Here is a 25,850-nt window from a genome sequence, read left to right as displayed (position 1 = left end):
AATGCAGTCAGCTCGTGGACTGCCAATGTCGTACTGAAGTCCGCTGCTTGAGCTCTCTGTAGAGACAGAGGTTGAGTTCCCTACCCCCCACCCAGGTTAATCTTGATTAGCGGAACAAAGCTATTATATATGCATGTACACCATCAGCCTGACACTGAGGTCAATAATGTTCACTTCATCATTTAAATAATTAATTATACTTTTAAAATAAAATAAGCACTGTGGATCTATCGTGTATGAATTTCCAAAAGCCATCTGATAAAGTACTACTTAAATGACTTGCTGGCAAGGTTAAATTAAACCCTATAGAATAAGGGTTAAAAATGAATGGCAGACACAAGCAGAGAGTGGGTGGAAGAGTAAGTTAACTCACCATTTGGCTCGTGTAGATCTTGTTGAAACTTTTCATCTTACATTCATCAGGACAATTTGCAAGAATACCAAATAAAGGGGAAACAACATGTATACTGCATGAGAAGAGAGGGTCGACCAATTAGTACTCTCCTCTCAAGCAGTCTGAAAATGTTGCTTTCCCCTATGTTTTGGTAATCTTGCTGATTGTCCTGATGGTGCAAGGCAGAAAGCTTCAACACAATGTTTCTTTTTTTAATCAGAAACACTCAAATTAATTGTTACAGTTTCATATTGAGGTGGGTTCCCCAGGGATCAACATTGAGATTTATGGTGGAGAGAGATAATAGAGTTTTAATGGATACTGAACATAAAAATAAGGAGGGTCACACGATATGTCCAAGGGATTGGCTTGGCCTCAGATTAATTATTGATTAATTATTGAGCAATGTTTCAGCCACGTTGGTACCAGGGACATGGAAAAGTTACAGGGAGATCCCCCAGCCTTTGGAAGGGCTAAGTGCAGATGCACAGTCACACCAGCCTCAAAACATTAACTCTGCTTCTCCCCCCACAGATGCTGCGTCCCGTTATGGTCTCCCTGTTTGAGGAAGGATATTTTTAAGATAGAGAGGGTTCAGAAGAGATTTGCCAGGATGTTGCCGTGAATGAAAGGTATGAGTTATAAGAAGAGGCTGGATAGGCTGGGACTTTTTTCACAGGAGTATAGGAGATTGAGAGATGACCTTACAGAGGTTTTATAAAATCATGAGGGATATAGATAAGGTGAATGGTTGGTGCCTTTTCCCTAGGGTGGGGGATTTCAGGTGAGTGGAGAAGGATTTTAAAAAAGAAGTGAGGGGCAATTTGTTTACGCAGAGAGTGGTTCATGTGTGGAATGAATTTCCAGAGAAAATGGTGGATGTGGGTACAGTTACCATGTTTAAAAAACATTGAAATAAGTACATGTCTAGGAAAGGGATATGGACGAGAGGTAGGCAAGTGGGATAAGTTTAATTTGGGATTATGTTCAGCATGGACTGGTTGGTCCAAAGGACCTGTTTCTGCTCTGTATAACTCAATAACTCTATGCTACCTGACCTGAGTCAAAAGAACTACAAGTCACACACTGAAACAAACAGACAAGTGGCTGAATTGGTTCATCCTGGCACTACCTGCTCATAGCTGCCTGTAACTCTTCCTCTTTCTTGGCAAGTTGCATCTTAAGTTCAGCGATTTGCTGTTGAAGTTCTGCGAGTTGGTCGTGGAGATCTGCACCCTCTCCCTCTAACTTCCTCTTCAGTTTCTCCAGCTCTTGTCTGGTCTTCTCTTCCTTCTTGAGCCGTACTGCAATACACAGGGGATCTCATTACAATCTCACCAGTAGTTAAACCCTCTTTATTCAAAAGCATGCTGTTGCTGATGGTTTCGTCACAAGTCAAACCTTAAGAATTCTAGTAATGTCCAATCCAAAAGGACATTAGGATGGAGAGGATTCTCAAACATCTGGATGATAAGTGCCAACAAGCAAGTCTGAAGTCACATGACGGTAAAAACAATGTCTGCAGATGCTGGAAACCAGATTCTGGATCAATGGTGCTGGAAGAGCACAGCAGTTCAGGCAGCATCGAGGAGCTTCAGCAAAATCGACGTTTCGGGCAAAAGCCCTTCATCAGGAATAAAGGCAGAGAGTATCTCTCCATGCTTCAGGCTCTCTGCCTTTATTTCTGATGAAGGGCTTTTGCCCGAAACGTCGATTTTGCTGAAGCTCCTCGGATGCTGCCCGAACTGCTGTGCTCTTCCAGCACCATTGATCCAGAATGAAGTCACATGACACCAGGCTAGCACTCCGATAGCTTGAGATTTCAAATAAACCTGTTGGATTATAACCTGTTGTCATGTGACTTCTGAGTTTGTCTACCCCAGTCCAACACTGGTACCTCCACATCTTAAGAAGCAGGGACTAATATTTAAGGCTATGGACCTTGTGCGGGAAAATGGGACTAGTGTCAATTTACTGAAGCTTTGGTCATACAGATTTGATGGGCCAAAGGGCCTGTGTACCTTACAGTTCTATGACTCATTGTAATCCTGAACTGCGTCATCATGAACAAGACTGAATTGATACTAGACTGAAAATGTCAATCTTTTGTCACATAGGAATGTGAACAAATTGTGTTTTGTAAATCCACAATCAGCTAAGATCAATAGAGCCCACGTTAAAAGGGGCCCTTGTGACACAGTGGTGCTCATATCTCTGAGCCAGGAGGCCTAAGTTCAAGTTCCACCCATTCCAGAGGTTGTTAATAGCTTCTCTGAACAGACTTGAAAACATCTACAGCAATATCAAATCAACCACTAGGAGGCACTGACGGTAAAGCTTGGTGTAACCAGGTTGTTGAGAGAGTAAAGTCCATTTGTGAAATGGGGTTTGTGTACCCTGATGACTAGCTACACCCTAATGGCTCAAAGAGGGTCCCCTGCACTTTGACTATGGTCCAATTTAAAACGTTATACTTGTCAAACTGGCGAGCACTCCATGATATACCAAGTGGTGTTCCCCTGGGATCAAAATTGAGATTTATGGTGGAGAGAGATAAGTACATTTTGAAATTTTATACTCAGTGGATACTGAATACAGAACAAGGAGGGCCACATTGAGTCATAGAGTAATACAGCATGGAAACAGGCCCTTCATCCCAAACTGGTCCATGCTGACCATGGTTCCCACTCAGCTAGTTCCAGTTGCCCACATTTGGTCCATATCCCTCCAAACCCTCCCCATCCATGTACCTGTCCCAATGATTTTTAAATGTTGGTGTTGTACCTGCCTCAAGCACTTTTACTGGCAACCCATTCCATATACACACCACTGTCTGTGTGAAGATGTTGCCCCTCAGCTCCTTCTGAAATCCTTCCCCTCTCACCTGAAACATGTGCCCTCTAGTCTTCAATTCCCTTCCCTGGGAAAAAGGCTATATGCATTCAGCTTATCTATGCCCCTCATGATTTTATACACCTGACCTTGGGCATGAATATGTCAAAGAGATTTGCTTGGCCTCAGGTTAATTATTGTGTGGTCATGAACTAGCAAGAGTTCAACTCAATATGGCTAAAAGATTCAGCCAGTTGCAACACTTGTACGCCGAAAGACTGATCTTAAAACTGCTACTTTCTCAAAGCAGCCCATTTCAGTAATTTATTTGTGCAATTCCACAGTACCAAAAAAAATCATAGAATGGATTTGGTAAGGTGGACCCAGAGAGGCTGGCGTAATCTTAAAATGATCACGAGACCATTGAGGAGCAACACTATAACACACAGGATAGTGGAACTTTGGAATTCTCTCTCTCAGGTGGTTTTGGATACTTGATATTGAGATGGATGGATTTTTATTTCTACACCTATCCGTGGACCTGGAGTAAAGGGGGAATAGGGGGAGGAGAAGGCAGATCTTGCATAAATGAATGAAACAGTGCTCCAGACCCCAGGAGCACAATGTCCTCCTCCTGTCTGTGTATGAAAGCAGCATTTCACCTCAATGAATGGTTCATAATATTTCAGTAAAATTACCCATGATGGTAAGTAAACAAACATCATTTACCTTCCAGTTCTGAAATCATAGATTCATGTTTATTCTTCAGTTTTGTCAGGTTCTTTGCCTTTTCTTCCTCCTCTGCAAGATTGGTCGTAAAGTCAGCTATTCTCTCTTCTAGAATTTTCTTCTCCTGTTACAGGCATAGAATTGTGATAGCATTAAATCTACAGTGACACAAATGTTTTTCTCCCAGTCTGTGCACATGGTAGTGTTCAATAAAGAGTCTAACTGCAGGCTGTTCACATGCCCTGGGATGGGTGATTGGCTGATCAACTCAGCACAAGCCTTCTGAGCAAACAATCACTTTTGTTAAATCCCACTCTCCTGACATCCCCTCTCACCCTTTAAGGGTTCCCTATCCTAACTGAAAACGCAGAATACATGGTGACTCTGATTGAGAATGGAAGAGCTCCGTAATTTGTTGCTGTCATCATTGACAAAGTATTTTCCCTGAGTGGGAGAGTCCAGAACTAGACGGCATAGGTTTAGGGTGAGAGGGGAAAGATTTAAAAGGGACCTAAGGGGCAGCCTTTTCATGCAGAGGGTGGTGCGTGTATGGAATGAGCTGCTAGAGGAAGTGGTGGAGGCTGGTACAAATACAACATTTAAAAGGCATCTGGATGGGTATTCAAATAGGAGGGTTTGGAGGGATATGGGCCGGGTGCTGACAAATGGGCCTAGACTGGTTTAGGATATCTAGTCAGCATGGACCAGTTGGACCGAAGGGTCTGTTTGTGTGCTGTACATCTCCATGACTCTGTACAAGACCTCATTCAGATCCAGTTAAATAAGGTTTATAACGTAACTCATCAGGAGGGAAACCAATGAGATTGAGTAGAATATTGGCTTTACACTTGGTCCAATTTTGCTGGTTGTTGATTTTAGTGAAGGTTAAAACCAGACCAGGTGTAAAATGAGTGTTTCACCCAATTCCATTAGATTTCTGGTGGTTGGACTTTGGGGGATGATATAAAGGTTCTGCAGAAATGCTCTGGTGAGACACTTGTAGTGATTGTACTGGGGTTAGCCAGGTGGTTCTCAATAGAATCTGAGTTCCCTGATTGGGGCGGTTAACCTGGTCCAATCAGGGAGCCCTGTCTGACAGATAGAAATAGGAGTGTCAGAGGTTCTGTTCTCTCTGGAGTTGACTCTGAGGGAGCTGGATCAGTGTCAAGGCCTCTCCGAGTATAAATAACAGGGGTCTTGGTGTCGGGATCTCGGCCTCTGTGGAGTTAGTTCAAACTGACCTTTGCGAATTTGATGTTCTGGTCCTCCAGGATAATGATATCGTCATCCATCTTCTTCAGCTTGGCTTCCAGGGTCACTTTCTCCAGCTGCAGCTTCTGCCGGGCAGCTTCCTCCTCATCCAGCTGTTCCTCCAGATCCTTGAAGGAAAAGCACACTCAGTGAAAGGTCTTTGCATAAGAATAATTGCTAGTGGGGCTAAGGTGCAAAGTGTACTGCAATGTCAAGAGATGTTCATTAGTAATCTACAGGATCAGCTGCTTTCAATACTGGATCACTTTGATCAGGCCTTGTTATGTCTAGAGGTGGAGCTCTAGGGTAATTGTACCGGAATTAGCAAATTGTTCTTTGGTCAAAGTGAACACATCAATGACCAATGACACCGACTTCAGTTGTTGACCAAACAGCTACAAAACCAACAATGACTGGGAGGTTCCCATGAAGGAGCAGAGGACAATGGCAGGCTTCCTTTTCTTCATTCACAGGACGAGGACGTCACTGGCTAGGCCGGCATGTATTGCCCATCCCTAATTGCCCAGAGGGCAGCTAAGAGTCAATCACATTGCTGTGGGTCACGAGTCACATGTCGGCCAGACCAGGTAAGGTCCTTTCCTAAAGGCCATTAGTGAACCAGGTGGGTTTTTCTAACAATCAACTCATTAGACTCTGATTTCCAGATTTTCTTTTATTCAATTCCAATTCCACCATTGGCCATGGCGGGATTTGAGCCCAGCTCCCTAAAGCATTACCTGGGTCTCTGGATTAACAGTGCAGCGATAATACCGCCAGGCCATTGCCTCCCCCCTTTTACAGGGCTCCACACTGGCAGCAGCATGTTATTTGATGTCATAACTTTGGAGAACAGAAACAGAGAAAATAGGAGGAGTAGTAGGCCATTCGGCCCTTCGAGTCTGCTCCGCCATTCAATCTGATCATGGCTGATCATCCAACTCAGTCCCCTGTTCCTGCTTTCTCTCCATACCCTTTGATCCCTTCAGCCCCAAGATCCCCAGTACGGAGGGATTATCTTACGAGCAAAGGCGAAGCAGGTTGGGACTCTACTCACTAGAGTTTAAAAGGATGGGAGGTGATCCCATTGAAACATTTCGGATTCTTTAGGAGCTTGTTAGGGTCAATGCTGGGAGGATGTTTCCCGTCATGGAGAGAGTCTAAGACTAGAGGGCACAGTCTCCGAATAAAGGGAAGCAAATTTAAGACGGAGATAAAAAGGAATTTCTTCTCTCCGAGGATTGTGGGTCTTTGGTACTCTGCCACTGAGAATAGGTTTAGGGTGAGAGGGGAAAGATATAAAAGAGACCTGAGGGGCACCATTTTCACACAGAGGATAGTGTGTGTATGGAATGAGCTGCCAGAGGAAGTGGTCGAGGCTCGTACAATTACAACATTTAAAATGCATTTGGATGGGTATATGAATAGGAAAGGTTTAGAGGGATATGGGCCAAGTGCTGGCAAACGGGACGAGATTAGGTTGGGATATCTGTTCGGCATGGACGAGTTGGACGAAGGGTCTGTTTCCATGTTGTACATCTCTATGACTCTAATTGTAGGTGCAGAGTCCTTGTGTATATTTAAGGCTGAGATTGATAGACTGTTGATCAGTCGGGGAATCAAGGGTTACAGGGAAAGGGCAGGTAGGAGGAATATCTGATCAGCCTGAATGGTAGGGCAGGCCCGAGGGGCTGAATCGTCCTTATGGTCTTATGGTCATTGCATTTGGGGGACATTCAAAGTGGGAAACAGATCACAAAATGTGATGTGAACAGTGAACTATCCCAGGGGAGGGAAGCCATTCCAATTGAAGTTCTCCTCTCCACAGTTACTGATTTACCAGGATCTGGGTTTGCATTTTCTTTTTTTCCATTAGCATTTGCTGATTCCGGTCTTCCTCCTCTTCAATCCTCGCCTCCATCTCGTGGAGAATCTCCTCCAGCTCTTGCTTTTTGGATTCCAAGCGGACCCTCATCTCCTCAGCCTCAGCATAGAGCTCTGTCTCGGCTTGCAGTTGCTCCTGAAGAGTGGTCTTCTCCTCCATTATCTAAAGGCACAAAGTTGGGGGGGCGGGGGGGGGGGAGGGGGGGATGGTGAACATTGTGAAAATGTAACTCCAGACCGTCTGATAGCCTAAAACCTGGAATTGTCTCACAGTGAAGTTCAACATGACAGCGTCACCCCTAGCCCATTTGCATTCCACAACGTGGCAAAATCTATCAGTTTCATCCATCGTAATGACAAAATGAAGTGTTCCATAAAATAAGATGAACAGAAGACACATCCAATAGCAGTCAAAGAAAAATCTCTGCTTATTCCATTCAACAAAAAGGGAAAACAGCACAAAACATAAACAGAAAATGCTGGAGAAACTCAGCAGGTCTCTCAGTATCTGTGGACAAAGTCAGAAGCCACACAACACCAGGTTGTAGTCCAACAGGTTTATGTGAAATCACAAGCTTTCGGAGCGCTGCCCGTTCATCAGGTGAAGCTTCAGAAACTTGTGATTTCAAATCAACCTGTTGGACTATAACCTGGCGTCGTATGATTTCTGACTTTGTCCATCCCAGTCCATCACCGGCATCTCCACATCGTCAGTATCCATGGAGACAGGAACAGAGTTAATGCTTCGAATCCAACATGCCACTTTTTAGGATCAGTTCGGTAGAAGAGTCACTGGACTTGAACCATTAACCCTGTCTCTGCACAGCACAGACCCCCTGAGTCTCTGCAGCACTTTCTGCATGTATTTTAGATTCTCAACTTCTGCATGATTATAGTTTTATAAAGAAAAATCTCTTCACTTGAAGGCCTCTCTCACTTGTTCAGAATCATTAAGCTAGCCAGCATGTTTCTTTATTCACAATATTGTTTAATGTTACTGGATGGATGTTTCTGAAATGGGCTGTGAAGGAGGGACTGGATCCGTGTTATGACGTGATTTTACCTGAGCGTGTTTCTTTTCAAGTTCTGACAGACTGATCTCGGTCTTGTGCTGTTTTTCTTTGGTTCTCTGCAGTTCATCTTCTTTCAGTTGCATCTCCTCCTCCTGGCGAGTGACCTGGAGAAGTGGTTTAACCTGCAGCCAGGGAGTGAAGACCAGAGCATCATTAACCAATCAGCTTACTCTCCAGAGAGGTCCTCACTATTTACCCATGTCCCCGGCACCTTCAACCAACCGCTCAGAGAGATCATTGAGCAAGGACGAGAGTTGACCTCAAGCATACACTTTGTTTCGCGAATGAACTGTGAAACAAACAGATCAGAAGCAAGAGGAGGCCACTCGGCCCACTAAGCCTGCTCTGCTGTCCAATGAGATTGTGGCTGATCTTATTATTCCACATTCCCAACTTCCCCTGATAAACTTGCACCCCCTTTGCTTATCTATCTCTGCCATTAGAATGTTCAAAGTCTCTGCCTCCACCGCATTGTGAGGAACAGACTTCCAAAGACCCATGACCCTTTGTGAGGGGAAATCTCTCCTCATCCCTCTCTCTCTTATTGAGGGGACCCCTGGTTCTAAACCTTCTTCACATGGACCAGGTCACGACCCCTTAGGATTTGAAACGTTTCAATCCATTCACCTCCTATTTTTCCAAACTCCAGTGGATACAAGCTTAGATTATCCACCTTTCCTCATAAGATAACCTGCCCATTCCAGGCAATTTTCTAATGAATCTTCTCTGAGCTGCGTCTATTGCATTTCCTTAAATAAAGTGGCCAGTACAGAGGACAGTACTCTAGAAGTGGTCTCACATGTATAATTGAAACATTGCCTCCATGCTTTTGCATTAAATACCCTCACAATAAATGATACATGCTGTTAGCTTCCCTAATTACTTGCTGTACCTGCATCTGCAAACTATGCACTGGGGCACCAAGTTCCCTCTGAATCTCAGAGTTCTGCAATATCTCGCTCATTATATAAATGAGATGCTTTTTACTGACTCATCCTGCTGACCCAGACAATTTCACAATTCCCCACATTACAATCCATTTGCCTGATCTTTGCCCGCTCGCTTAAACAAATCTAAATCCATCGGTAGTCTTCTTATGTTCTCTTCACAGCTTTGTTTCCTATCTATCTTTGTGTGCAAAGTGCTTGAGAAGATTTGTAGCTCAGGTTGTAGATGAGGCTGTTGACTTGCTTGCTGAGCTGGTAAGCTCATTTCCAGACATTTCCAAACGTACAAGGTCAGTGAGCAAGTCAGCAAACCCAATTTTTGTATTATCAGTTAGTTTAACCACCATACTCTTCACCCTCATCATTTATGTAAATTGTAGAGTAACTGAGAACTCAGCAGTGATCCCTGTGGCACACCACCCATTACATCTCATTACGGGCTGGATACAGATCATCTGTGTCCTGTTAGCTTGCCAATCTTCTATTCATGCTAGAATCGTGCACTCTACTCCTTGAGCTTCTTTTTCCCCACAATATCCTTTCATGTGCCACCTTGTCAAATGTCTTCTGGAAATCTAAGTACAGCACATCTCCTGGTTTCTCTTTATTCACAGCCCGTGTTACTTCAATTAATTCCAATATCTTGATCAAATTTGATTTCTCTTTCACAAAAGCATGTTGACTCTGCCTGAGTATCTTGAACTTCTCTCACTGTTATAATAGTCTTTAACAATAGCCTGCAACTCCTTCCCACTGACAGACATTAAACTAACCAACTTGTAGCTTCCTGCTTTCTGTCTCCCTCTCTTTTTAAAAATGATTTTCTAATGGAACATTCCCCAAACTGAGGAAGTTTTAGAAAATTAACCCCTGCATCAACCATCTCATGGACCACATATTTTAAGATGAAATCCATGAGGACCCGGGGATTGGTTATGTTCTGTTCCAGTGATAAAATTTACACACAAAGTTTATACAGTGAATTCTAGCTCAAATTTAGCTTAAATGTATTTATGTGAAGAACCATTAAAAATAAATATCACACAACGGAAACAGCCATTGTCCTGGAAACTTTCAAACTGAGATAAAACAGGTGTTTTTTTTTGTAAAAAAGTTTTTTTATGGTCAATATGTTTGTGCAGATCAAAAGGAATGGCCAAAAACGCAGAAATTTTGTTATAGTTTTTCACGGATAAGCAGATATTCTCTTCTTCTTTGTTATCATGTACAGGTATGTCGTAATCTCACATATAGATTAAAAGAACACGGCATATTTATTTTTAAAAATTACTATTAGAGGGTCATATCTTCCTCTGGCTGCTAATGTTTGAAATGAGGTCAATGCTGGTCCTCATTGAGTTTCCCCCCTTTTCAGCTGGAAGAGTTGAATGGCCTATTCCGATTCACATGTCCACTCAGGATCACCTCCGGTCTAACACTGGAAAATGCACAGATCCTTGAAGGAATGAAGTAGCAGATGGAAGTTATTTTGAGCTAACCTTTGTGAATAGTCTCCACCATTGCCAGTTCCGTAGTTTAAGGTAAGCCGCACAGTTTCTCTGAATGACTTTCATCGCATTGAGCTGCTGCTGTCGTTTAGCAAAGGCCCTGTAACCAGTTAGAGAACAGTCAGCATCCCACACTCACCTTACAACAACAGATAACAAAATAAATTTATTTTAAAGTTAATTCATTCCCGAGATGTGGGTGTCGCTGGCTGGGCCAGCATTTATTGCCTGTCTCTTAACTGCTGAGACGGCAGTTAAGAGCCAACTACCATTACAGTGCGTCTAGAGCCACACATAGACCAGACCAGATAAGGATTGCAGTTTCCTTCTCGAAAGGACATTAGTAAACCAGGAAATTTGGCTTGTCCATAAGGCCCTTCACCAACCTATACAAATATACCATTGACAGCAAAATGTCTGGATGCATAACGGTTTAGTGTGGCAACTGCTCTGCCCAGGACTGTATGAAATGACAGAAGATAGTGTGCTCAGCCCAGACCGTCATGGAAGCCAACCTTCTATCCATGGACTCCATTTACATGGCTCACTGCTGCGGAAAGGCTGCCAACATCATCAAAGACCCCGCCCACCCCAGTAATGATCTCCCACAACCTCTTCCATCAGGAAGATACAGAAACCTGAACACACGCATCAGCAGATTCAGGAACAGCTTCTTCCCAGCCGTTATCAGACAGATAAATGGACTCTCTAGCCTCAAATAATGCTGATCTTGCTAACACTGATCTCACCTAGCGCACGCCCTGTACAATGTAACCGGTATGCCTCCATTTAAGTCTCTTTGATCTGTACATCCTTGCTCACTATGATCCGCCTGTACTGTTCATAAACAAAACTTCTCACTGTACTTCAGTACACGCGACAATAAGTCAATCAGGTGGGTTGTTCCTGACAATCAGTAGTCAATTTATTCCAGCTTCTTATTGTATTCAAATTCCATCTGCTGTGGTGGGACTTAAACCCGTGTCCTCAGGATATTACCTGGGTTTCTGGATTACCGGTCTAGTGATACTGCCACATAGCCAGCACCTCCCCTAATGGTAGCTTGGTTACAAAATGCTGGACTAACGCTCTTCAACATCGCGTGCATTGCAAAATGCGAGAAGGTACTTGTGCAGTACAAAGGGATGTTTACGGCCTGCTCACTTTCTGGCCAGGTAGCCTCGGCTTCGAGCTTGGAAAGAAATGATGATGTCTGTAATTTTCAGGTCTCTCTCCTCTTCCAGGTGAGCCAGAACTCCAGTTCGGAAGAAGATCTTACTCTGTCCAATTCTGAACAGGTTAGAATCGAGTTCCAGGGATTTGATCTAAAATAGTCACAATGTATTTTTAACAGCAATTCTGAGTCTCCAATAATAGACAGAAAAAGAAGTAAATATCCTGCTGCCTCTCAACTGCAATAAACAAGTTATTAAAGTAACATGTTGTGAATGGACACTGTTGAGTGAGAATGTACAAATTGCAATGGCTTTAACTTTTAAAGCCAGGTATTTCCTGATGTGACAACGCTGTCACTTCAACATGTTTGTTTTGTCCTTGAGTTTTTTTTCAAGAGAGGTCATAAAGGCAGAGGTGCCGAAATGTCTGGGCAAGAGCCCACTTTAACAATGGCAGGGGAGTGGCCTGTTCTCCCAGTTCAGGGTTTTTTTTATAGCAGCGAGAAGCTGCTGCAATCCAGAGAAAGGTTCCATGCTTCAGCAGATGATTCTTGACTGGCTTTCTCTCTGAAATCTCTCCTACCTGTAAGAACCTGTGTTTGAATTTACCTTTTGCTAAAGGGTGCATTTACGGGGTGTTACAGGAATTGGAACAGCTCCTTAGTTAAGTTGCAGTATCGAGTCAGTTGAGTTTTCAAATAGTTAAGTTATTCTAAATTCCACTTTTCTTTTGTTCGTGTTTCAATTGTAATGTTTAAATAAATTCTGTTTTGCTTAAAGCCAAATGGTTTGACCAGGTGCATCACTCCTGGAATAGCCACTCCATATCTGCCTTTAAAATAAGAAAAAGTTAGGATCTGGGCTACCTTCTGAAAATATTTTGGGGGGGTGGTGTGTGTCTGGCCTGATCCATAACCAGCTGCTCAGTGTTACTAACATATTCCTGGTGACTAGGTGTCTGATGATGTATTGCTGATATAAGTTATCTGTTGAAAGTACCACTTGTATATTTTGGGAATATTCATCTTTGCAAATTTCCAATGGAAAATCCAGGAGTTGCTGATAAATGCAGGGAGACACCTGCAAGGACACCTCAACAAACATCAAACTTCCAACTATCTGACCACTGCATGACACTGCCCACTAGTGGGCAACATGTTTCGGTTCAGTACATCCACCCCCTGCTTCTCTCAATTCATTACATTGAGTCCTCACTTAAAATTGTTGCTCCATTATGGAAAATCACAACTTTATGTGAAACAACTTTAAGTGAACCATGGGTTCCCATAGGGATCAATGTTAAAGACAGAGTTAGGTTCTTTCCAATATTTCTCACCAAGGAAAAAAAGGGCAGATTGAAATACTGTCTCATTGATGTATAATACTCTGCAATTCTTAGCTGAAATATCTGACAAAATGTAAAGGAAGTAGAATATATAATGAAAGAGAAACTCAGGATATCTAATCCTTTTAGATTGACTTGTCTCTATTTAATGGTAGACTTTGGTATCAGCTGAACTCCTGGGAATTCCTGCAGTGACCAGTGTTTGTCACTAGATGGTAATCAAGGCTTCAGTTAAGGTCCTATACGCCAGGACCCAGAAGAAGATCTGAAGGAACTACAATCACTCCAGAGGGCAGGGGTCAGGGCCTGAGGAGCAAGGGCAGGAGATGAGTGGTGGGAGGATGCAATGCCAGAGGTGGCGGTGAAATAAATGGATGGGGTGAGGGGCAACTGAGGGTAAATGCAGAAGTGCTATGGGAAAGGTCATGGAAGCATGCAGAACAGGGAAGGGGTGGTCTGTGGCAAATGAGGTTGAAGTCAAACTCCAAAAATTAAATGAATATACTGACACTATGTTCTTTACAACTTTAATGTGAAACAATGTTAAGTGAGACCACGTTAAGTGGGTACATCACATACCATAAGTACACAGGCCTGCTTCCCATCCATGAACCCTTTTGGAATGGCACCTGGTGTTAGGATTTCGTATCTATTAAAAAAGAACAGAATATTTGTCGATAATTCACATAGTTATCGAGTTCAGGTTAAATGATAAAGCAACGTTCGTGATTCAGTCTCTACAAAAGCCTGAACAACTCCCAGGCTGGGAACGTCAATTTGAGCCAATTCCCACCTCCGCAACACCAACCTGGAAAGACGTGCCCACTAGAGGTTCCGATTGTCATTCTGAATTGGGGACGGGAGGTGAAAATGGTGGGGTGGGGGACATTGGAAAGAATGCAGAGCCTGCTGTGGGCGAAGAGGGAGTGGAGTAGGGGAGATGGGTGAAGGTTTGACCTCAGTGAAAAGAGGAATAAGCCACAGGCCTCCCCACCAAAGCCTCCCACCTCACACTCCATCACCCCTCCAGCTCTCAAACACCATCCATGTCAATCAATAACCTCCTCCTACCCTTGAAAGCCCATATATCAACTCATGCTCCTATGGCCCATCATATTCCACCCCCCCCCCCCCCCCACCCCCCCAGGTTTTCTTTAATTCATTCACAGGATGAGGGCATTGTTGCCTGGGCCAGCATTTATTGTCCATCCCTAACTGCCCAGAGGGCGGTTAAGAGTCAACCCTATTGCCGTGGGTCTGGAGTCACATGTAGGCCAGACCAGGTAAGGATGGCAGATCCCTTCCCTAAAGGGCATTAGTGAACCAGATGGGTTTTAAAGACAATTGATTCCTGGTCATCATTAGACTCTTAATTCCAGATGGATTAACAATCCAGTGATAATACCAGTAGGCCATTATCTCTCCATGCTAACCCATTCCCTCTAAATGAAACTTTGCACATTATAAATGACTCTATATTAAGTGATCCAACTTGAAGGCTTAGAGCAGGACATAGGGACCAGTTCTGTTCATTCAATCCTCTGTAAAGCATCTGTAGATTGGAAAGCTAATATTGGATTTATCACTTTGTCCCATTCCTGGGCCTAGTAGCCACCAACATTCCCATTACCTCTGGCGGAATTCCTGGAAGATAATCCTGTTTGGGAATCCCTGTCGGCAGATTCTGATCCCTTCCAGAACACCATTGCACCGCAGCTGCTCCAACACCAGGTGGGCATCCAGTTTTCCGGCCTGTTCGAGTAAACCTCAATCAGTTAACCTCAGCAAAGTCAAACGGCTTTTAAGCCCGTACATAAGGACCTGCATAGACCAGTAGGTTATTATTCATATTTTAAAATGTTTACAGGACCTTTATCACATGATGTAATTCCAAAGGAGAGCCAGTGGATGTGATCCATTTGGATTTCCAGAAAGTCTGTGATAAGGTACCACACAGGAAGCTGCTAAATAAGATCAGAGCCCCATTGTGTTAGGGGCAAGGTTCTGGCATGGATAGAGGATTGGCTGACTGGCAGAAGGCAGAGAGTGGGGATAAAGGGGTCTTTTTCAGGATGTCAGCCGGTGACTGGTGGAGTTCGGCAGGGGTCAGTGTTGGGACCACAGCTACTCACATTATACATTAATGATCTGGACAAAGGAACTGAGGGCAGTGTTGCTAGATTGGGAAATCTGAAGCGTAAAGGAACTTGAGATTCTCTTAAGGTTAACCTGCAGGTTCAGTTGGCAGTTAGGAAGGCAAATGCAATGTTAGCATTCATTTCAAGAGGGCGAGAATACAAGAGCAGGGATGTACTGCTGAGGCTATATAAGACTCTGGTCAGACCGCATTTGGAACATTGTGAGCAGTTATGGGCCCTGTATCTAAGGAAGGATGTGCTGGGGTTGGAGGGGGTCCAGAGGGGTTTACAAGAATGACCCTGGGGGTGAAGGGTTTGTCACATGAGGACTCTGGGTTTGAACTCAATGGAATTTAGAAGGATGAGAGGGGTCTGACTGAAACTTACAGAATATTGTGAGGTTGGAATAGCGTGGTGTTTCCCCTAGTAGGAGAGACTCGGACGCGAGGGTACAGCCTCAGAGCGAAGGGACCAGCCTTTAGAACTGAGATGAGGAGGAATTTCTTCAACCAGAGGGTGGGGAATCTGTGGAACTCATTGCCGCAGTGAGCTATGGAGGCCAGGTCATTGAGCGTGTTTCAGACAGAGATAGATATGTTTATGAATTAGTAAGGGGATCAAAGGTTACAGGGAGAAGGCAGGAGAATGGGGTTAAGAAACATATCAGTCAGGATCGAAGGTGGAGCAGACTCGATGGGCTGAATGGCCTTATTCTGCTCCTCTATCTTATGGTCAATCCACTCACTTGCATATTTTTAAGTTTTGTCTAAACTTGAAACACTCGAGTTCGTTGTGAATGGTTAATCTGGTTCTCTTCATGATTACGGTAAAGTCACCATCATCTTACTGGGTCATTAGAGAGAGATAATTGGTGGTGGTTTAACCCGAGGGTCACCATGCCTCAGGTGAGGGGAAAGGTTGTGAAGAGAACCCTTCAGGGTAATTTCAGTCGGTGCGGGGATGGAACCCATGCTATTGATGTCATCCTGCATCACAAACCAACTGTGCAGTGACTGAGCTAACTGACCCACTTAAAATACGCTTGGAAATCATTGTTAAAATGGACTATCAATGTTCAACTTCCATCACCTTTTTCTCATACCTGAGACCTTCATAGACAAAAGGGACATCTGAAAGAGGATTGGTACTGACTTAAAATGGCTGTTGATCCAGGTTCATCAACAAGGATCAGTCTGAACCACAACTAACCTCGTTATAAAAGTCTTAAAGAGATTGTGTTTCAGACAGCTGCTTTTGAGCAGTAAAACAGAGAGAAAAAGAAATGAACTGATAGCACCAAGAAGCTGAAAGTCTCTCCCTCCCTGTCTCTCTCAACCTTTAAGTCTGTGCCCAATAGAAAAACAATTTGGTCAAGAATTTAGTCAAGATCGACAAATATGAAATAAGAAAGACTTTGCTGAAGAAATGAAACAACAGCTAAAATTTGGGAGTTATGTCATTATCACCAACTTAAAGACTCTAAACAGGCCTCACCCCCCCATTTATATTTGAGCTTATTACCTGTGTTTGTGTGTGTGTGTTTAATATTGTGGCTTTATTTTTTCTTAAGGGTAGTCAGTAATAAAATTATTCTTTCTTACACTCAAGAAAACTGTGGAATTTTCCTCCTATGTTTTGATTTTAGTGTCAAACTAAACATTAAATGCAAACATTTTGTGTGATGAACCGAGAGGAGATTAAAAAGCAGGGAGCTGATTGTGTATCCTGCTCTGGATGAAACAATATTCACTAAGAAAGATTGTGCCTGTAAATTTGACTGTGACTACGATTGTAAATTGCTAAAAACCATATGTTCAGTCCCTCTCATATCAAGTATTTAGCTAACTTGATTTTCTACAGTAAAAAAGAAAAGTTTCAACTCAACATTTCCTGTTGTATTTTCTGATTCTGGTGAGAAACTCACTGTTGAATTAAAATGCTGCCATTTTATTGAGTGTTGCCTTTTGTAGCTCACTCCTTTTGGCTGGTGAACTGATTAGTACAAGACAGGGTTACAGTGAATGTGACCAATTAGTTCCTGTGTCTTTACAAATAATACAACAATGTAACGCCATTTGGAATCCTTCTGGGTGAAATCGACAATGAACATTCTCATGAATGTGCAGACAGGATCGTGCTAGCTTACTCTCTTTTCGTGGTTTGGAATGATACAGCGCACAAAGTTGGGGCTGGTGTTACGCAGCGTTGTCATGAGTTTGCCCAGCTGCTCCTTGTACAACTGGCCCACCGTGCGGAACATGCCCTTCTTTGTTTTTGAGGCTCCCTGGATACTTTCACTCATTTTAGCCACTTGGTCCAATCCAACAATACGATCCACTTTAAAGGAAAAAGGAGACACAGTCAGTTTTGAACGCTTTGTAGACACCTGAAATCAAAGGGCTTTCTGGCTTGTTTTTGTTGAATCGAGTGTCAAACGCGGACATAGGGAGGCCATTTATCCCCTTGACCATTCTGCTGTTTGGTGGCCTGGCTCCATCAACCTGCCCTTGACCCTTCCCTTAATACCTGAATGTTACTCAGAATCAGTTCTGGGCTGCATTCACTCCTCTTTGCAGTTTAGAAGAATGAGAGATATTTTAGTACTTGGGAGGTGATATTCTAGTGGTATTATCACTCGGCTGTTAATCCAGAGATCCAGGTATTGTTCTGGGGGACCTCGGTGCGAATCCCATCACAGCAGGCAGTGGTATTTTTATGTGATTAAAAGTCTCGAATTAAGGATCTACTGATGACCATGTATCCATTATTGATTGCTGGAAAAAAACCATCTGTCTCACTATGCCCTTCAGGGAAGGAATCTGCCATCCTTACCTGGTCTGACCTACATATGACTCCAGACCCACAGCAATATGGTTGGCTCTTAAACTACCGTCTGGGCAATAAATGCTGTCTAGCCATCCTGTGAGTGAATTAAAATAAAATTGAAGGTGTGTAAGATACCAAAGAGGATTAAAAAGTAGATGTAGAGAGGATATTTCCTCATGTGGTGCAATGTGGAACAAGAGGTTTCGGATAAGGGGGCAGATTTAAAACTGAGATGAGAGGGGTGTGAATCTGTGGATATTGTATAATATCAGGACATTGAATAAATGTAAGGAGGAGATAGACAGATTTTAAATAAGTAATGAGTAGAAGGGTAGAGTAGTGCGGACAGGGAAGTGGAATGGGGACTGTGGGTGAGATCAGTCCTGAGGGGCTGAACGAGTTCTAATGACCTTAAAATCAATCAATCTCAATTTTAAAGTGAACTAACTAGTGACATTTAGCATCAACTGCTATTTGTGGAAAAGAATTCTGAACCTCTGCTACCTTTACGTGTCAAGGTGTTCTCCTGTTTTCCTGCTAAGAGGTTTCGGACTATCTCTGAGGCTATGTTCCCTCGTCCTAATCTCCCTGATCTAATGGGGAGACAGAAATGTGTTGGTCAGAATTGGCTAGCACTGGCTATTGTCACTGCATCAGTAATCCAGAGGCCCAGGCTAATCCCTGGGAGACGGGGTTTCAAATCCCACTTTGGCAGCAAATGGAATTTATATTCAGAAATGATTGATCATGAGACTATCACTGATAATAAATCTATCTAGTTCACTAGTGTGTGTAGGTGTTTGAATCCACTGTTTAGCAAATTAGTGATCGTTTAGCTGAACTACCAGGGTCAGCACTATCTGTTAGGGGAGGGGTCAGGGTGTGGGTCAGGCGAGGTGCAGAGTGCATCAGGATTACTTGGATTGCAATTTTCAGGTCTGGCTGGGATGTGGAGGAATTTTTACCAAGCCAACCCCCTCCACCACAACACCCTGAATGGAACTGCTCCCTCAGGCAGAACAGCATAGGGATTTCAGACACTGGATCTATAGGAATGAGGTTGACTCTTAATTGCTTTCCAGAATCACCAAGCAAGCCATATGTCAAGCAGCAATGTTTTCATCATTATTCATTCGGGGGATGTGGACGTCTCTGGCTAGGCCAGTATTTATTGCCTGTCCCTAATTGTTAAAACTGAAAATGTGTTGCTGGAAAGCACAGCAGGAACAGCACATTTCCAGCAACACATTTTCAGGTCTGATCTCCAGCATCTGCAGTCCTCACTTTCTCCTAATTGTTAAAAGGCAACCAAATTGCTGTGGGTCACATGTAGGCCAGACCAGGTAAGGATAGCAGTTTCCTTTCCTAAAAGGCATTAATGAACCAGATGGGTTTTCACTGGCCTTTGACAATGGTTTCATGGACATCATTAAACTCTTAATTCCAGATTTTAAAAAAAAGCTAATTCAATTTCAATCTACCAAGGCAGGGTGTGAATCCAGTTCCTCAGAGAATTACCTGGGTCTCGGGATTAATACTCTCGTGATAACACCACCAGGCCATTGCGTTCCTTAATGATGGATGGGAACAAATCCTGACCCTGCCTGACACACCCAATGCTGTGAAAGAATAAAGAAATGGCAACAGTTTCTCTTGATCTACTCTATCAGTTCCCATTAAAATCTTTAAAAAGTTGAATAAATCACCACCTGAAATATTTGATCTTTGAGAAAGTACAAACTCTGTGCTATCCCTTCCAGCTGTTTAACCCAGGTATCATTCGAGTAAATCTATTTTGTCCTCTCTCTCAAGCCAATGTCTCCTTCTCAAGGTGCAGTGCCCAGAACTGAACACAGTATTCCAACTGTGGTCCAACTAGAACTTTGCATAAGTATTTGTTCATCCTAAAATAATATCTCCCCAACGACAATAATACCCCTGACAATATTCTCTTGTTCACTTCTCAGAAGGAGCTGTTTTCTATAGATTGATGGTGTCCTTTCCAGAATCAACCATAAGATATTAAGACCATAAAACATAGGAGCAGAAATTAGGCCATTCAGCCCATTGAGTCTGTTCCACCATTCAATCATGGCCAATGCATTTCTCAACCCCATTCTCTCATTTCTCCCCATAACCCTTGACCCCCTTAATACTCAAGAACCTATCTACCTCCGTCATAAATATGGTCTCAATGTCCTGGCCTTCACAGCCTTCTGTTGCAATGAATTCCACAGATTTCCCACTTTCTGGCTGAAAAAGTTTCTCCTTATCTACGTTCTAAAAGGCCTTCCCTTTACTCTTAGGCTGTTCCCTTGGCTCCTCGTCTCTCCTACCATCTCCATTGCTGCAGTCATAGTGCAGAGAATTGGAGGAAATAGTCAAGAAAGTTCTTGTGCTGTTAATTACTCACTCTTCATTCATTTACAAGTGTACATTTTTTAAAAAGTCTGTGGGATGGATTGCACAGCCTAGCGTGACACTCTGCATCCAGAAAGTTAATATTTGAAATAACTGTTGTTGGTTCATAAATGATCAGTAATGTTCTCACCATCTCGCCATAGTTCTGCTACGTATTTATCAGATGATTGGTTGAGCAGTGAAGCGACATTATCATTTAATGGATCCATGTTCTTGGTCAGCCAGTTTCCTGCATTGTAAGGCACCTAGAGAACAAAGCTGACTGTTAATGTCTTCATGCTTTACATTATTTCACGATATCCCACAGGACTCTGTGATTCTGTTCTTAATTAATAACATTTTGGAAAGCAAAGCATGCATTAAAATTTCTCAGAATTTGTTTTTTCTGAAGATCCTGATTTTGTTTATTTTCTCTGGAACAGAGAGTTCCCAGAAACACAGTCTCCCTCCAACCAGGAATGACACAAGAGGTTGACACCAGTTCTATGGAACAAACATGTTTTACATGGCTGGTGGATAGAGAATTCAGTTGAAGCATAATCAATGCACCAGGGAATCAGGAGCAAAACGTTAGAAGGAGAATGAGGGTAAGCTCAACTGGAATTCAATATTTTCTGATCTGTAAGTAAAAATGGATTTACAGATTGATTTGACAAGCACAATTGCTTTTGAGAACAGAGAGTGTCAGGCTCCTATCATTTCTGGTCAGCTGTCTCATCCTTATCCAGACCACTTGTAAAATCCATCTATTGCAATTCTTGTAATGTACAATGTTTAACTGCAGATGTTTCACAGAGTCAGGCTTCGAAAAGCAGTTGATAAACCCATTTAATGTTGATTATTTGTTCCCTACCTTGCCAGCGTAATGAACTATACAGAAGTCTCCCTTATCCTTCAGTTGCTTAGGTTTGGCGAATTTTGTGTGGTTACCCAGTTCCTGAACCACCTTCTCCACAAATGACTTGTCTGTGGCCTTGGGGAACCAACATTCCTCATCCAACAAAGACAGAATACCTGGTGGGTTTGTCTGGAAATGAGATTCAGACAACACTTAACCAACTCAGCAAGTGAAAACATAAATCCCCCCAAACATCCATTTGTCGATGAGATAAGGTACACAATGAAGCGTTGTAAATATTGCAGGTATTCTCTGTATTGCAGCCTGGATGGGGGATTGGTCCTTTGGACATTCTAATTCCCAAGTGGATTCGTTTCTTTAAATCTCGGAAAGGAAAATGAAATGATTTGTCTTGGTAAATAATTGTTTAAAAATGTAATAATGCTCATTATTTGAAAGAAATGTGAACGGTAAGCCTGTTTCTTCACTATATTTCATGAGTAAGGTTATGTTCCTAGGTCTGCTTCACACAGAAGGGGATTCGTTAAACTCCAAAATTCCAGGGATTAACAGTAAACCCTGGGAAAGAGGTAAGAAACTTGATGAAGGACGGGAATCAATGCACGTTCAGTTCAGGAATGGTGTCAGAGCAGGGAGATGTATTGAGAGTCATTCACTCCTATCTGACACATCTTATAAGGAGATGGCTGGAAAAAGGTTCTGAGGAAGGTTCACGGACCCGAAACGTTAACTTTGATTTCTCTTCACAGATGCTGCCAGACCTGCTGAGCACTTCCCGCATCTTCTGTTTTCGTTTCTGATTTACAGCATCCACAGTTCTTTCGGTATCTTATAAGGAATAAGAAACTCTACAGTGTGGCGTATTTTATAGATAATGCCAACTAGGATGGGTAGGGAAATGGATGGTGAAGCTCTGAGATTCCTGAACGGGTTGGGAGTGAAATGGAAGTGGATGGGCCAATGGGAGATAAAATGTAATGCACACAAATGAAAAGTACCAGGCAGGCAAAGGAAAATAACACACAAATTCAAAGAAGGGTGCTGAAATAGTAATGAATGAAGCCTATAGAAATCTGGCAGTCTGAACAGTTTCAATGCTAAACAAATACTGAACACATATCAGCAATGATACGGAGAAGCCGGTGTTGGACTGAGGTGTACAAAGTTAAAAATCACACAACACCAGGCTGTAGTCCAACAGGTTTAATTGGAAGCACTAGCTTTCAGAGCACTGCTCCTTTATCAGGTGATGTGTGATTTTTAACCTATCAGCAAAACCCTCAGCATACTGAACTACAGAGACACGTCAAAGGTTCAGGTACATAATTCTTTGAAATTTGTGTCACAGGTAGACAGGCTGGTTATGAAGTTGTTTAGCACACTTGCCTTCATTGCTCAGACCTTTGACTATAAGAGCTGGTACATTATGTTGATGTTGTACAGGATGTTGGTGAGGTCACATTTGGAGCACTGTGTGCAGTTCTGGTCGCCCTGCTATCGGAAGGATATTATTAAACTGGATACGGTTCAGAAAAGATTTAACAGGACAGGGTGGTTTGAGTTAGGCAAGTAGACTGGATAGGCTGGGATTTCTTTCACTAGAGTGTAGGAGGTTGAGTGGTGACCTTATCAAGGTTTGTAAAATCATGAGGGATATTGATAAGGGGATTATAAAAGGTCTTTTCCCTGTGATGAGGGAGTTCAAAACTAGGGGTGAGAGGAGAAAGTTTTGAAAAAGGAGTAACATTTTCACACAGAGAGTGGTTTGTGTGTGGAATGAAGTGTCAGAGGAAGTGATGGATGTGTGTACAGTTACAATGTTTCAAAGACGTTCAGATAAGTCACCAAAATTGGAGGTGTGTAGTGGACAGCGAAGAAGGTTACCTCAGATTACAACAGGATCTTGATCAGATGGGCCAAGGGCTGAGAGGTGGCAGATGGAGTTTAATTTAGATAAATGTGAGGTGCTGCATTTTGGGAAAGCAAATCTTAGCAGGACTTATACACTTAATGGTAAGGTCTTAGGGAGTGTTGCTGAACAAAGAGACCTTGGAGAGCAGGTTCATAGCTCCTTGAAAGTGAATTTGTAGGTAGATAGGATAGTGGAGAAGGCGTTTGGTATGCTTTCCTTTATTGGTCAGAGTATTGAGTACAGGAGTTGGGAGGTCATGTTGCGGCTGTACAGGACATTGGTTAGGCCACTGTTGGAATATTGTGTGCAATTCTGGTCTCCTTCTTATCGGAAAGATGTTGTGAAACTTAAAAGGGTTCAGAAAAGATTTACAAGGATGTTGCCAGGGTTGGAGGATCTGAGCTACAGGAAGAGGTTGAACAGGCTGGGGCTGTTTTCCCTGGAGCATCGGAGGCTGAGGAGTGACCTTATAGAGGGTTACAAAATCATGAGGGGCATGGATAGGGTAAATAGGCAAAGTCTTTTCCCTGGGGTGGGGGAGTCCAGAACTAAAGGGCATAGGTTTAGGGTGAGAGGGGAAAGATATAAAAGAGACCCAAGGGCATCATTTTCATGCAGAGGGTGGTACGTGTATGGAATGAACTGCTAGAGGAAGTGGTGGAAGCTGGTACAATTGCAATATTTAAAAGGCATCTGGATGGGAATATGAATAGGAAGAATTTGTTGGGATATAGGCTGGGTGCTGGCAGGTGGGATTAGATTAGGTTGGGATATCTGGTCAGCATGGACGAGTTGGACTTAAGGATCTTTTTTATTGAATTAGATTACTTACAGTGTGGAAACAGGCCCTTCGGCCCAACAAGTCCACGATCTGTTTCCGTGTTGTACATCTCTATGACTCTGTGATTCTCAGTGCATCAATGGGAAAGGTTTAGAGGGATCTGAGCCAGAAGCAGGCAAGTGGGACTAGTTTAGTTTGGTCTGTGTGAAACTGCTTGCACTAAAGGGTCCATTTCTGAGCCATGACTCCATGACTCTGATTCTGTGACTGGTAAAAAAACAAAGATAGCATTAAAACAATGGATGTAGCACAGAGAAAAGCTCCAAGCCTGATCCCAAAAGTGTAATTTACGAGGAAAGACTGCAGAAACCTCGCTTTCTCAGCTTGGAATGGACATGTGTGAAAGGTGATCTGAAGGAGGGGCATGAAACTTGCAGATGATACAGAAACAATTCATTTACAATTTGACTTTAAATTAAACATTGTGAAAATAGAATAATGGAATACCAAGTAAATTTAATTAAAGATAAGTTTAGAATTGATATTGTGATGTGAGATATATGATTTATATATATTTTATTATTATTTAATTCTGGGGTTTGGACTTTGAACTAGTGGCATGTGGGTTTGGTATGCATCTATGAAAGGGTTTAACAGTGCAGATAATTATTGAAAAAGCTTTGATTAAATTCACTGTTTTTAAAAATCTTATTACCACTCTCTCAATCAGTTCAATGCAGGGCTGCAGATCCAGGCCAAAGTCAATAAAGTTCCATTCAATGCCCTCTCTCTGGTACTCTTCCTGCTCCAGAATGAACATGGTGTGGTTGAATAACTGCTGCAGCTTCTCATTGGTGTAATTGATGCAGAGCTGCTCAAAGGAATTGTCCTAAAAAGAAAAATCAAAAGAATGTTTGAATGTCAGAGTTTTTCAGCATCCTTATGACTGCTGCAGAGGAAAATGCATCTATTATTTAAAGAAGAGACATGAATTGGCGGTGTAGTCACCACAGTCACATTAGAAATAGAGAGAGAGAGAGACGGCTAGTGGTGGTTGTATCCTGAGGGTTACCATGCCTCAGATGAGGGGCAAGGTGGAGAGGATAGGACCTTCATAGCAATCCTCAACAATATGGGATTTGAGCCCCTGGCTGTTGGTATTACACTGCACTGAACTAACTGAGGCTCAAGAAGGGAATTCTTCAATTGCTCTGAAATCTGATCACATTGGGCTTTTGAAAACGTACATCATCTTCACACCCATTTTTGTTTACCATAGGTGTAATGGCGACATTTGTAGAATAGATTCTTTCAAAGATATGCAAAAGTGTCTGATCGGGAAATACCCAAGTTGTCACATTTAAAGGACTTCCTTGATAATGCATGAACTTTCAACATGAGGGTGCAGGTTCTCAATACCAACTCAAAATTCTTCCCAGTGAATAAACATTAACAATGAGGGAGAGCTTCAGTGCGGTTCTGTAGTCTCCTGCTCTGACTTCAGCAGGAGCTGAAAAGGTAATACTGACAGTCATTTCCAGCTTTCTAACACAGTTCCTCAATGATACTGATCCCCAAAGTCCCAGCAACAGATGGCAGTTACAAATTAACCTGCTCATTTCAACACCATTGGATGGAGGCAGCGTAAAGATTTGGGAATACTGGAGCATTCCGACTCACAGAACGGGATTCACCTTCAATAATTAGCTCAGTGGCCATGATGTGGAGGAGCCAGTGTTGGACTGGGGTGGACAAAGTTAGAAATCACACAACACCAG

General features: G+C 42.8%; 1 protein-coding gene across 5 annotated transcripts in view; it reads right to left on the bottom strand.

Moving 5' to 3' along the window:
* The window catches only part of LOC122560464 (myosin-11-like), a 185,884-nt gene that overhangs the window by 34,366 nt on the left and 125,668 nt on the right, over window positions 1-25,850 (bottom strand). For all 5 annotated transcript variants that reach the window (XM_087997598.1, XM_087997601.1, XM_087997602.1 and 2 more), the window contains 13 exons: window positions 24,788-24,961; window positions 21,374-21,547; window positions 20,651-20,765; window positions 17,420-17,610; window positions 14,766-14,887; window positions 13,715-13,784; window positions 11,780-11,940; window positions 10,607-10,715; window positions 8,151-8,282; window positions 7,044-7,250; window positions 5,197-5,334; window positions 3,956-4,079; window positions 1,527-1,698 (listed from right to left, as the gene is read on the bottom strand). In XM_087997598.1, the coding sequence (XP_087853724.1) occupies window positions 1,527-1,698; window positions 3,956-4,079; window positions 5,197-5,334; window positions 7,044-7,250; window positions 8,151-8,282; window positions 10,607-10,715; window positions 11,780-11,940; window positions 13,715-13,784; window positions 14,766-14,887; window positions 17,420-17,610; window positions 20,651-20,765; window positions 21,374-21,547; window positions 24,788-24,961 (1,889 nt within the window). The remainder of the gene's footprint in view (window positions 1-1,526; window positions 1,699-3,955; window positions 4,080-5,196; window positions 5,335-7,043; window positions 7,251-8,150; window positions 8,283-10,606; window positions 10,716-11,779; window positions 11,941-13,714; window positions 13,785-14,765; window positions 14,888-17,419; window positions 17,611-20,650; window positions 20,766-21,373; window positions 21,548-24,787; window positions 24,962-25,850) is intronic.

The sequence above is a fragment of the Chiloscyllium plagiosum genome, unplaced genomic scaffold (genome assembly GCF_037043375.1).
Source record: "Chiloscyllium plagiosum isolate Xiang-an unplaced genomic scaffold, Cpla_swu_hap1 HiC_scaffold_20, whole genome shotgun sequence".
NCBI classification, from domain to species: domain Eukaryota; kingdom Metazoa; phylum Chordata; class Chondrichthyes; order Orectolobiformes; family Hemiscylliidae; genus Chiloscyllium; species Chiloscyllium plagiosum.
The sequence above is the reverse complement of the archived record's forward strand: the minus strand, read 5'-3'. Positions and strand labels throughout refer to the sequence as shown.